Here is a 14,401-nt window from a genome sequence, read left to right as displayed (position 1 = left end):
CAAAGCCACTGCTGCTCGTGGGGGATAGAAGTTTTTTGTCAGCAGGAGAACTCTCTCCTGCCGAGAAACAGCAGCTACCTTGTGTACCTTTCAGCGGCATGGCTGTAGCAGCACGGCTGTGTCACTAAAAGCCTCACAGTGTAGCCACAGACTTACAAGAGGATTGCATATGGAGAAAATTCCTCTGTAGCACAGCTATTAGCTCCAATTGGCAGGCCACTGTACTTTCAAGCCTGCTCCTCTCCCTGAGCCAGTTAATGTTAGATGCTGAGAAAGGAGAGCCTCTTGGCTGGCTACAAATAGGGGTGGGTCTTCACAGCTCTATCCCACCAGTCCTTGGCTGCTTTGAGGAGGTCAGAAGAAAGTGTTCTCTGATATTTGATCTGTTCCCTAGCCTGGACGGGAGAGAGTGGGAGGGTTGAGTGTGTATATGGATTTTTCCTTCATGTGAATAATTCCAGTGCCTCCTCTTGCTGCTGCTCAGAGTTTTGCCATGCAGCAGCAAGAGTAGCATTGTATGAGTTTCACTAATATTTCTAGACAGGCCAGAGTAGCATGAATTTCATTTTGCTGCTGCCTGGCAAAGTTATGAGCAGCAGCAGTGGCACTGAGCTGTCTGCAGACTCAGGAAAACAACACTGCATCAGTTCAGATTTGGAAGGCTCTTCCCACAACATAAAGGTAGAACATATTTTTAAAATTGAAATCTTCCACTTTGCATAAATTGATGTCTTAAGTCACTCATTTCCCTGGGCAAGCTTTACACTCACCAGTGGTGAGGAGATTTTTGAACCCCTTCTCCATTTTTATAATTTATTTTGAAAGGAGGCACATACCAATAAGTTGACAGTGCAGCTCATGCGGTTGTCCTTGCTCTCATCATTCATCACTGTTCGGTAATCCAGCAGCTTTTCCAAAAGGCCCTTTACTAGGTTTACAAATTTTTCAACTGTCTTGGAAATGTCCCGATACTCTGAAGAACATTCCACGAGTCTGCAAACAAAGAGAGAAAACTGCTTTATGGTGATGTTATAACAGGTGCACCCTGAGCTGAGATGCTTTGGGGCAAACACTATATTACAACGATGATAACTATATTACAGTATTGATCATAAAACAGGTATAGAGTGTATTTGAGATTTCCTTTGTGATTTGATAATCTACACATCTAAAAGTTGGCTGGGGAGCAAGTCCAAACAAACAAAGTATGGAATATTCACTTGTCTACAAATACAATTTCGAGGGTGTGTACTTATGTTCTTTGCCGGGGTCCGATTATTTCCATTCCCCTTTACTATTTGCAAAGTCAATGCATTACAGAAACCCTCCCTCTACGTGAGTCCTGACATCAGCCAGAGAGGATTGCTGTGGGATGTTGTGGCAGTCGAGAATAGTGTCACCCACACCACTACCAGCTGGTTGGGTGAGTTTAGACACCAAAACAGAATTCCAGCTCTATCCTGTGCTCCACGAGGACATTTTACAGGCATGTAACATAATCCATGAGGACTATAGAAGTACACCTCATTTTGGATTTCAGAAATACACAAACTTTTGGGGATGAAGTAAAACAAAACTTTTTTTCCAACAAGCATACGTGATAGGAGGTAACATGAGACCAAACCCTTATAAAGGAGTGGTGCACAGGTGCACACACACAAAATGTTTATATACTGCATTCTGAGGGTACTTCTACACTGCAATAAAAGACCTGCAGTATGGCCACAGCATGATCTGTCTCGTGTGGTTCAGGCTAGGGGACTAAAAATTGCAGTGTACCTGTTTGGACTCAGGCTGGAGCCTGGAATCTGAAACCCTACTAGGGTGGAAGGCATCCGAGGCCAGGCGCCAGCCCATGTCTGAACATGTATACCACAATTTTTAGCCCGGAATCGTGAGAGCCTCCATGCCACAGGTTTTTATTGCAGTGTAGACGTAACCTGAGACAGTTCCTGCTTAATGCTCTCATGAGGATATGTCTGTATATAAGAAAGAGAGAAATACAAGTTGGATAGTTCACACTGTGTTCTGATTTTAGTTTTGTCTTTGGCATAGGACAGTTGGGGGTTCATTTTGCAGTTCAAATTTTAAAAAATGTGTTTTAAGAGAGGGCCGAAGAGCTCAAGTCTTTTTTTCTCCAATCTAAATACTTACTTCACTGTCAGAAGGCTGTGGGGTTTATGCACTTTATTTCATTACCAAAGGACACTGTGTACAGTGGTCATCACTAAAAAAAGACAACCCTGAAGTCACTTCCTGATAGGTGAGAGAGTAGGGATTTTCAGCTATTTTGTTTTAAAATGTTTATTTCTGATATTTTCTTAAGTTCAAAAATGGACAGAACACAGCATGCCCTGCATTCTCTCTTCTACAATGCTTTATGTCAGTGGAAAGCAAACACTACAGGGCACAGTGGTTTGAACAACAGAATGGTACTTTCCATCTAAAGTGTGCATCTCACAACTGATTGCCATCAGATCAAAACTCAGCTCAATTTTTTCACGTCTAAGAAAAAGTAAATTGCATGCTGTGTGAGTGATGGAAGAAGTGGGCTCTTATTCAGATGAAGGGATGAGTATAGTTCAGCTTTTAAATTCTAGATTTAATAAAAATATGCTCGGAAGCTTCCTAAATAGAGGATTTTGATAATTGTCCAAATTCTGCACTTAGCCAGCATTTACTCCTTCTAGTGACCCTGGATTTACACTTGTGAAACAGAAAGCAAAATTATGCTCACTAAATCTTACTCTCAAAGCATGAACTGATTTTATCACATAACCCACAGTGTAATAAATATGGTTTACGGATGTTACTCCTAGATCATAAATGCTGGAAAAATCATGTGATGAATCAGTATGTTTCTACTGTTTGCCATCCCAGAGGTAAAAAAAATACTGAAGTTTGAAACAACATGGTCTTATTGGAACGTCGTTGTCTTATTGGTTAGGTAATAAATGCACCTGGCTGCCTGCATTGAGTTCTGGGAAAACTAATACCACTAGATTTGTGTGAAACCCTCTGCCTTTAGATTGCACAAAGTTCCAAGGAATCTTTATGGCAAACTTTGGTTCACATTCCCAAATTCATAGAATCATAGAAGATTAGGGTTGGAAGAGACCTCAGGAGGTCATCTAGTCCAACCCCCTGCTCAAAGCAGGACCAATCCCCAACTAACTCATCCCAGTCAGGGCTTTGTCAAGCCAGGCCTTAAAAACCTCTAAGGAAGGAGATTCCACCACCTCCCTAGGTAACCCATTCCAGTGCTTCACCACCCTCCTAGTAAAATAGTGTTTCCTAATATCCAACCTAGACCTCCCGCACTGCAACTTGAAACCATTGCTTCTTGTTCTGTCATCTGCCACCACTGAGAATAGCTGAGCTCCATCCTCTTTGGAACCCCCCTTCAGGTAGTTGAAGGCTGCTATCAAAGTCCCCCTCACGCTTCTCTTTTACAGACTAAACAAGCCAGTTCCCTCAGCCTCTCCTCGTAAGTCATGTGCCCCAGCCCCCTGATCATTTTCAATGCCCTCAGCTCTCCTATTTGTCCACATCCCTTCTGTAGTGGGGGCCCCAAAACTGGACGCAATACTCCAGATGTGGCCTCACCAGTGCCGAATAGAGGGGTATAATCACTTCCCTAGATCTGCTGGCAATGCTCCTACTAATACAGCCCAATATGCCATTAGCCTTCTTGTCAACAAGGGCACACTGCTGACTCATATCCAGCTTCTAATCCACTGTAATCCCCAGGTCCTTTTCTGCAGAACTGCTGCTTAGCTATTCGGTCCTCAGCCTGTAGCAGTGCATGAGATTCTTCCATTCTAAGTGCAGGACTTTACACTTGTCCTTGTTGAACCTCATCAAATTTCTTCTGGCCCAATCCTCCAATCTGTCTAGGTCACTCTGGACCCTATCCCTACCCTCCAGCATAACTACCTCTCCCGGCAGCTTAGTGTCATTCACGGACTTGCTGGGGGTGCAATCCATCCCATCATCCAGATCATTAAATAAGATGTTGAACAAAACCGGCCCCAGGTCCGACCCCTGGGGCACTCCGCTTGATAAGGCTGCCAACTAGACATCAAGCTGTTGATCACCGTTGAGCCCGACAATCTAGCCAGCTTTCTATCCACCATATAGTCCATACTTTTTAACTTGCTGGCAAGAATACTTTGAGAGACCATATCAAAAACTTTGCTAAAGTCAAGATATACCACATCTACCGCTTCCCTCCTATTCACAGAGCCAGTTATCTCATCATAGAAGGCAATCAGATTGATCAGGCATCACTTGCCTTTGGTGAATCCATGTTGACTGTTCCTGATCACTTTCCTCTCCTCCAAATTATCTTGGCCTATCCCAAATCTCAAGCAAGAGACTTGGACAAAACTCTGTAACCTGGTGAGTTTAATCCTGAAATTCAGCCAGATCATAGAATACTTGCAGCACTTTGAAAAATGTCCTGCTGAAATATTTTAATGCTCTATCATTTTCTAAGAATCTATATATTATCAAAGCCCAAAATATCAGTTAATCTAGTCACTTCTATCTATTATATCTCCACAGAAACATTCATCTCTTTCTAAAAATTTTCGCCCTTGAGAATAATTAGTCTATTGTAAAAAGAAAAGGAGTACTTGTGGCACCTTAGAGACTAACAAATTTATTTGAGCATAAGCTTTCGTGAGCTACAGCTCACTTCATCAGATGCATTCAGTGGAAAATACAGTGGGGAGATTTATATACATAGAGAACATGAAACAATGGGTATTACCATACACACTGTAAGGAGAGTGATCACTTAAGGTGAGCTATTACCAGCAGGAGAGCGGGAAGACGGGGGGGGGGGACCTTTTGTAGTGATAATCAAGGTGGGTCATTTCGAGCAGTTGACAAAAACGTCTCAGGAACAGTGGAGGGTGCGGGGGGAATAAACATGGGGAAATAATTTTACTTTGTGTAATGACCCATCCACTCCCTGTCTTTATTCAAGCCTAAGTTAATTGTATCCAGTTTGCAAATTAATTCCAATTCAGCAGTCTCTCGTTGGAGTCTGTTTTTGAAGTTTTTTTGTTGAAGAATTGCAACTTTTAGGTCTCAGAGTAGCAGCCATGTTAGTCTGTATTCGCAAAAAGAAAAGGAGTACTTGTGGCACCTAATGGGTCATGACACAAAGTAAAACTATTTCCCCATGTTTATTCCCCCCCACCGTTCCTCAGACATTCTTGTCAACTGCTGGAAATGGCTCACCTTGATTATCACTACAAAAGGTCCCTCCTCCCTCCCCCCCCCCCGCTGGTAATAGCTCATCTTAAGTGATCAATCTCATTACAGTGTGTATGGTAACACCCATTTTTTCATGTTCTCTATGTATATAAATCTCCCCACTGTATTTTCCACTGAATGCATCCGATGAAGTGAGCTGTAGCTCACGAAATCTTATGCTCAAATAAATGTGTTAGTCTCTAAGGTGCCACAAGTACTCCTTTTCTTTTTGCGAATACAGACTAACACGGCTGCTACTCTGTAGTCTACTGTAGTAATTACAGTGAGGGTTTCCAAGCTCTGAATGTGGTATAAAGCGTAAATGTATGAGTTATATACTGGAACTAAGAAAGCTCCTTTGAAATTTATATTTTTATTAAATACTTTTCAAAGTGTTATTATTTAACAACCTTTGTAGAACATGGAATTCTTTCTAAAGAGGACTTTCAAAAGCTTTTCAGAAGTATTTTATAGGTGTACTTAAACAAAAAAAAAGTAAAGTAATTCTTTTAATTTAAAAGAAAAATGATTGCTCTTAATCATTGAAATCAGTTATTTCAATAACGAGTTCCTTTCCTGGAGTTTTCCAAAATATGGGAGAGAGTGTCAGCTAGTTATTGAATGAGGCAACTAAAAGTCAGGATTCTCCAGTACTATCCTTTGCTACTATGAACTCATCTTACTTGGGCAAGTCACTTACCGTGGATATCACATTGTTCTCCTTCCTCTTTTTCAGATGGGTAAACTGTGTTGAAATCCCCAGATTAAAAATTCTATGTAAACACACAGATTTTACTATCTTTAATTTGTGACAGGTTTCAGAGTAGCAGCCGTGTTAGTCTTCATCGGATGCACAGGAACGCATCTGATGAAGTGAGCTGTAGCTCACGAAAGCTTATGCTCAAATAAATTGGTTAGTCTCTAAGGTGCCACAAATACTCCTTTTCTTTTTTTTAATTTGTGAGTTTTTCATAGCCATCTTTTCCCTTCCTCACCTGATGCTGCCCTATGAACAATTCATCTCTAATTATTAAGCACATTACATTGCTGAGTTTGGAATGTGGCGTCAGAGTGGACATCAAACCTCCATTACTAATTCTCTCCTCTTGTCTTTTTTGGATATAAGGAATCATGATGGACAGCCAAGTCACACCGACATACCAGCTGTGGATACTGACCCCTACCATATGTAAGAATAAAACCTTTTTGTAACTCTGACCCATCTCATGACATTGGGGCCAGGAAATAAAAATCAGTCTCTTGCTAACAGTATTACATATCACACCTGCTGTCAGAATAAAGCCAAACCTTCGTCTAAACAGCACAAAGGAAGCCACGTGAATTGCTCAGACTGGAAGGGTCCATAACAGTGAGGTCATTGAAACCCTTACACATTTTTCTGGAAAAAGTAATAATGGAGGAAAATCAGCCTTGCAGTAAATCCAGGGGCATAGTTCTACAGTGGTGTCATGAAGGGGATTGCAACCTGCTAGACAAAGTCATTCCACATGTCAAGAAAACTCTGGGGCGTTCACAAGAAAGTCACTTGGGAAATGCTTTTTTTCTTTACAAAAAACCTCACCTTCCAGGTGAGACTATTGACCATTAGGTAACAGACCTACATACTGAAGTTGTCAGTTTCAGCACACATCAAAATGCATAAGTATTTTTAATGTTGGGAAGTCCAGCTCTATAGAGAAAAAGCAAAACCTCTTCTTTCTCAAAGCCTGCTGTGATATATACAAGTTTAAACTACTTCATTTTAATATTGCCTCAGATCTTTGTTAATCTGCATGTGCTGGCAGTAACTGTTGATGATCGGACATATAGAGAAAAAATCAACACCACGAGAAAAGCTATGCAAAATGAGAGCCTTAAATTGAACATAAACAAATGATGAACGTGCTTAGTTACATAGAAGATACAATGGAGTTCTGTGGGACCCCTGCATAGTAATGGAAAAATCCCCAGACAAGAAAGCCTCACAGAGATCTAGGGGCACGTTACAATATCCTAGCAAATTCATCAGAATTAAGCGTTTTATCCAGAATGCTGCTTGGAGAGAATATAGGATGTACTGGGTTGATCACTAAATGAGAAGTGTTTGGGGGAAAAAAAGTTGTCAATGGAGAACCAGTACTGGAACATTTTGAGATTAACAGAGGCCAAGTTCTCAGATGGTATAAACTCACATGGATTGGAAGCTGACTTGCGAAATGAGCTCCTGCTTCTAAGGAAACCATTGTACAAAACATAGACTTCAGAAAAAGTTCACAAAGTGCACAATCACATATTAAATATGAAATACATGCATGGAAGAAGCTTCTTGCAGTAGACGTACTTTCAAGAACATCTTTCAAGTAGTGAAAGCAAGGCACTGCAGGAAGAGCAGTTCAAAGTAATTATGACTCAAATTCTATGCAAGTTTGAAACAGAATTTGAACAGCTTAAATGAGAAACTGCAAATGTCCCAAGCTTGAGATAGTATTTCTATATGGATGGCCAAAAGAAAAAGGCCAGGTACTTCCAAGCATAAAGAGTTACTGGAACTATACTTATTAAATTGCAGGAAATTATGGTCACTGCCATTCTCAATCACAGCATAATGTTGGAAATACTAAGCATACTCTCCTTCAGTGCCCGTATGAGTACTGAGAACTGTAAGAAGATAGCCTGAGATGCCATATTCTTACCAGGCATGAATGCCTTGTCAAAGATAAAATATACAATGTGAAATAAATACAGGAAAGGGAATGCAAAAGAACTAAAAAAGAAAAAAAAACACCACCCTTGAGATTCCTGAATATCCTTGATACAGGGTATGCTGATCCGTTTGAGTTAAACAGGAACAATTATCTCTTTTAGTGATCAACTACCTATATTTTCTTAGAAATTAAGCTGTTGGAAAATACACCAAAAATTAACCCACTGACATTTCAATGGGCAAAACCATTTAAGTTTTACTAAAACAGATGCACTCTGTGCTTTATTTGTAGTCTCATCTTATATTGCCGTTACTTGGATTCTGTGTAATGGATTTATTTTTCAATGAAATTACTTGTTTTGGGGGTAGAAAGAGATAAGGAAATGGGTCATTAGGTATTTTTCTCATGAACACACTACTTACATTGACTCAAACAGCTGCATGTACTGCTCATCTCCACGTCCTCCTTCCACTTCATGGTCCAAATTTAAAATTATTTCATTTTCAAACTTGAGGGAGGGAAAAAGACAAAACATGGAATAATGCACAATACATGTGTAAAGAGAAAATTCATGTAAGAGAAATCAAGATATCCACAGGTCAAATAAAGCCTAAACTGACATGACAAACACATCACATTTTTCAGGCTTAAATGGAAGAATCATTTCCAGTTAAATAACACTCTTGAAATAACACTCTTTAAATAACTTTTCCTTAGCACAAATTATTATAGTGCCTGAAGAATACCTTTGAAGTATTTGCATTATAGGTTTCCAAACCGCTTCCTAGCTTGAGATACAGGACTTCAAAGTGAAACAGAGCTATTTTATTCCAGATTACTCTGAATGAACAAATTTATAGAATATAATGCCTTCATACAATTGGTTACTCTCAGGCCACTGTACATTTTTACTAGGAATGAGTAAAATATAAAATAGCAAAAATAATCAATAGAGAGAGAGAGAGCGAGAGAGAGAGAGAGAGAGCGCGCGTAATGGAATTAAAATTTGTTGTAGTTAGACACATTTTCTCTCTTTGCAATCTTAGAAAGGAATCAGCCAAAAGATTTAATTAAGTAACCTAAGCAGTTACAGGTGAAATATAATGCATGCTATACATAAAACTGTTGGGCTGGAAACATTCATCAAGCCCAGTGATCCCAAAACTGAACACCACCTACCTGCTATTTGCTTTTCTCTAAATCTCTGGAATATTTCAAGGTCAGGAATATCTTTGGCAATTACGCACTAAGGAAATGGAAGTATTTTCTTCCATGATATTTGAGCTCAGCACTTTGCAGGATTGGGCCCTTACTTATAAAGAGTTCAAATCTCTTTTGCAAAGTGGACTATTTGGAAATATTAAATACATGAGTATCACTCCTTTTGTCTCAAAGGACCCCAAAGTCCCATTACTGTCTGGATGTTTAATGGGCTGACATTTTCTCCTACCATTACGCAAGGTGTTTATGGAATGCCTGGCATGCCCTTTCCTTAGAATGGTAAAAAGGTAAATGGCAACTGTTTAAAAGGTGCCTGCTCTGTACAAGGATCACCTCACTCAACATATACAAAAGATCTCTGAGGCGTATAAAAGCAGCAGTCTTTCTGCAATACACACACAAACAGAGCACTAAGAAAAGGAGTACTTGTGGCACCTTAGAGACTAACCAATTTATTTGAGCATAAGCTTTTGTGAGCTACAGCATCCGATGAAGTGAGCTGTAGCTCACGAAAGCTTATGCTCAAATAAATTGGTTAGTCTCTAAGGTGCCACAAGTCCTCCTTTTCTTTTTGCGAATAGAGACTAACATGGCTGTTACTCTGAAACCAAACAGAGCACTATTTGTTTTCCCCAGAGTATATAGAAAATATGTATCCAGTTGAAACTATAAGGGAGAATTAAGACAGAAGAACATGCTATACATTATACATATACTATACTATACTGCTACATTCAGCCAGATAATGGAGGCCCCAGATATACTTGTGTGCAACACATAATGGGGCCTCTATAAAGATAAGTAATGAGGGCCGCAGTTTTATATATCATCCAAAACTTGTTTCTGTGTCTCCTTTCACTATGCCTCCATATTCATACAGACTTTGGAGGGGAAGTGTCACCGGTTGAATCTCAAATTCATCTTGCAACTCCTTGGTTTTGTTTGTTATTTTTCATCCAAGTAATTATAACATCTAACCAGAAAAAAAACAAACAAACTTTGAAGGTGGTATCGTTGTATAAGAAGTCTCTTTGCTTTGTCAGAAGATTAGAGGTTTATGGTAAATTTTTAATCCTATCTAATTTAACTGTGGATGTTCTCATTATGCAGATCAACATTTTTGCCTCAATAATACCTTGTGGCAATGAGTTCCACAGATTAGTTATTCATTGTATTAAAAAGCATTTAGCTTGGTGAGCCATCAAGTTCTTTGTATTAGGTTGCTTGGGTCTAAAAAAGAAATATTAGACAGCTGAGACAAAAATAATGGAAATAAATATGTGGTATTTCCTAGTACATCATGACGTATCTCCACCGACTTCAGTGGAGTGATGCCTTCTTGTAACAGGATCCAATTTGGCTTTAAAACTTCTTGCTGTATTTTTCTAGTGAAATAAAAAGCCTCAAAGACTTGAGCAGACTTTAATACCAGCCACACAGAGTCTGCAGTCTGTGCTTTGGTTAGGTGGATTTGAGTATGAAGTGTCATGCTACTTTTGGATGGGTTATAAATTGAAATGCTCTTTAGTATTGATAATGAGGCAGTTCTATTTCCTTTAAATCCTTGGGCCTGTTAAGATTTCAGGAACTGAGTCCTGCGCATGTGGAGCTTGCTGAAACCACTTCCATTCATTTACTTAGTGACCTTCTACAGCTATTCGCTAGGAAAGATACATGACTTCTATAGCCTGGCTATGAGTAAATATCCACCTTCTATCTAGTCTTGCAAGTACACTTCATTAGTGAGAGCTATTATGTTGGATCATATTAAAGAAGTTCTGTATTAAAATCACAAATGAGTTTGATTCCCCATAGTTTAAATTCCAGGGTATTACTAATTAAGAGGTCTCTTGGTTTTTGGTACTGCTTCTCTCCCTTTATGCGTGACACTTGCAAGCTGCTAATTGTTAGTACATTCTAAGACAGAGACTGTTCTCAGAGCAATTCTTTGTAACAACAACTCCTCACACAGAGAGAGACTCAAAGCAATACTCTAACAACAGAAACAGCACCCAGAGACTCCCCGCCCTTTTGTTGTATTCATCTCGCTTTGTTAACAATTGTGATTAAAACAGAGAGGGAGGATGTATGTGGATGGATGCTTGGTGTGGATAATAACTGATCAGGGAACTGCCAGCCTAAGAATCCAGTGTCCATCGACTGAAGAAGGCGTAAAGTGGAAATAACCAGAGGACCCCCGGATGGCAAACTGGAATCCACCCAACCGTCTCAAGAATGGGAGAACCAAAGAACAAGGTAACATCTGGCAGCACGGAGCCGTCAGGAATGTGCCATCTGCTGATTGATTCAGCAACAGCATGATGAAGCAATTCTCATAGACTGGCATAGGAAGAAATTCCTATAAAAATGGACTCTAGAAGTGAGAACTTTGGGGTCTGATTCTGCAAACCAACTTCCAGGAGCATCAGATGAGCATCTGACAAGGCTCTGCTCCCTCCTCTTGTCCACGCCACCTAGCCAGTGGCTTGGCATGAGCAACTCTGAGGCTGGTAACTATGATAACAACCTTGCAGAACCTCTGTGTGTGTGTGTATGAATGAATGTGTGAATAAATATGAAATTGAATGGAATGTTACAGCTATAACTGCTTACTATGATTCTTTCTGTATTCACAATAAATGTGGCATTTTGCCTTTTCCCCTTTAATAAGATCCTGCTGGTTTTTATTTTATTGGTATAACATTATTGTGTCGTCATTAGTAGCACTGTTAGTTTTTCTTTTTTGATAACTGTCAGGAAAGAAAAGTAGTTTTAGAATATGTCCACAGATGGCTGCAATAAGTGAAGGATTTAAATGACGACACGGAAACATGAATAAACATGGCTTACTTGAATGGAAATATTATTACATATGAATTAATCTTTCATAAGCGAAAGTTAAATCTTTGTAAAGATTAATTTAAATCCATGTTTATTTTAATAATGTTTTCATTTACTCTGCAAAGAGGTACACTGTTTACTGTTCTTAGAAAAAAGGTTTTCAAAAGCAAGTTTTTTTGCATCTCTCTTTTTGGTTGATGTTTTATCAGCTCAATTATAGCAAATACTAGTGGCTTACCACTTTGATCATGTTCTTTCATTTGGAGGTCTTGTTGGGACATTCCAGCAAGGATGGTTTACACATACCCTTAATCACTATACTTTTTTGTTACAGTTCAAATCACCTCCATGCCTGGGTATAATTTCTATTTTGTGTCAATGGGAGTTACATGTGTATACTGGAGGCAATAGTTCCCAAAAGGAATATATTTGTATGTTGTGGACTTAGACCTACAATACATCAACAAGCACTCCTATGGTGGCGTTTCTCCTCCCCACCCCCAGGTTGGTTCCTAAAATACAGCACCAAATAATTATAAAGATATTTTCTAAGAATGGCTGAAGTACAGTAGTATTTGATAAATTTAGCTAATCCTCATATCCTTAACTGAATTGGGTGGAAATTTCAAAATCTCCTGGGAGATGTAGAAGAGCACATCCCATTTTCAAAAGTGACTTAGGCACACAGAAGACTAAAGTTTAATTGAATGGTTCCTAAGTGCCCAACTCATTTTTGAAAATTTTACACTTGATCTTTTTAAAGAAAATATCTTACTTCAGAAACAATATTACTGTCCACTTTGAAACTATCCATTAACAAATACTAGAGCTTCAATGCTTGCATATTATGCATAAATATACTTTATTTTCCATTAGTGTCTCTTCTTTAACTTTACAAATCCATGAGTTTCATACTAATCCATGAAAATTGCTAAATTACTACAACCCAATTCCTTTCCAATGTGTATTTTTCTCGAAGTCCAAACTTCAACTGTGAATTTTAAAAAAGTTTATCTTAATCATGCCAATGCAATAGCAGGCAAAGAGGAGACATGCTTTTCAACTCATAAAAGTGATTTTTATTTCAGAAGTAACACTATGGAGTCCAATGAAGTATAACAAACAGCATAAAATAATAATGCAGCATGAGTGACTACCCAATGAAAACTATTAGGCAATTATTCTTAAAGTGTACTAAAGTGAACATCTTTGTTCCTCCACACTGAAGAAAAATATCACCTGAAACATATTTATATCTGCATAATGTAAGGGCCATGTGAGTGTCTGGCATCTTCTAGGTCCTTAAGCTTTTGTCCTTGAAAATCAGTCAGTTTGACTGATGTGTTTCCAAAGTTTTTTGCTGTATGTAGGTCTATGCATCTATCCTAACAGATGAAGTATAAGCCAAGAAGAGAAAAACATTTTTAAGAAGGCAAAATATAGGACTATTAGGACATGGAAAGAACAGATGCACAGAAGCAAAGTGGTTTTTAATCTTGGCCTTAAACCAAAAGACTTGTGCTAAAATACTAAACAAACTGGAAATTTCATCTGCCACTTTGTTCCAGGTTCAGCTAATAGAAAAATCTTGTCCCATATAAACTAAAGCACAGATATACATGTGCACACACCAGTAATGTACTCAATTTTTTCAACTAACATTGTAGATAGTGATATGTAACCGATTTTTTGTACTAATTTAATGTCTTGTTTGTCATTTATCAATATGTAGGCAGGCTGATTGATATCATTTACCTAGAGGTGCCATTGTGCTAGGTGCTGTACAAACACAGCTTAAGACAATCCATGCCACAAAGAACTTATCATCTGATACACAGGAAGGGAAACAAAAGGACAAAGAGGTAAAGCAATTTGTCTAATGACACACAGTAGGTCAGTCACAGAGTTGGCACTAGAATCCAGGTCTCCTGAGTCTTAGTACAGGACCCTACTCACTGGACCATACTTGTTTGTTATGTGAATTTTTTGACAAATATTGCATGAACATTAGAGCTGGTCAACATTTTTTACTATTTTTTTCCTGTTTTTATCAAATGTATGTTGACAAAATTTTTCTATATTCCAGATGAAAAATTTCATGGGGAGGAAAAGCATTTTCCTTAATAAAACCTGACTTTCACAAACTTTATTTTCAAAGTTTTTCCAGTTAGAAAACAGTAGAGATCTTTGAAAAGTGGGTGCTTAATCACTTTTACCTTTTTTACCTCTCCACTCCCCCCACCGCCTTTTCCAGTGGAAGAAAGGGGGAAGGGATTTTAGAAGGGAGAGAAAGGGGGAATAAAAGAACAAATAAAAAAAATCAGTTTCTGAAAAACAAAATTGAATGGACATGTTAAGATTAAATGAAC

At 38.7% G+C, this 14,401-nt stretch overlaps 1 protein-coding gene across 2 annotated transcripts in view; it reads right to left on the bottom strand.

Moving 5' to 3' along the window:
- The window catches only part of DOCK2 (dedicator of cytokinesis 2), a 488,728-nt gene that overhangs the window by 54,414 nt on the left and 419,913 nt on the right, over window positions 1-14,401 (bottom strand). For both annotated transcript variants that reach the window (XM_048861500.2, XM_075131370.1), the window contains exons 34-35: window positions 8,393-8,478; window positions 837-993 (exon numbers count right to left, since the gene is read on the bottom strand). In XM_048861500.2, coding sequence (XP_048717457.1) covers window positions 837-993; window positions 8,393-8,478 — 243 coding nt within the window. The remainder of the gene's footprint in view (window positions 1-836; window positions 994-8,392; window positions 8,479-14,401) is intronic.

The sequence above is a fragment of the Caretta caretta genome, chromosome 8, assembly GCF_965140235.1.
Source record: "Caretta caretta isolate rCarCar2 chromosome 8, rCarCar1.hap1, whole genome shotgun sequence".
In the NCBI taxonomy this organism is placed as follows: domain Eukaryota; kingdom Metazoa; phylum Chordata; order Testudines; family Cheloniidae; genus Caretta; species Caretta caretta.
Note: the sequence above shows the minus strand (reverse complement) of the source record. Positions and strands in the feature narration are given on the sequence as shown.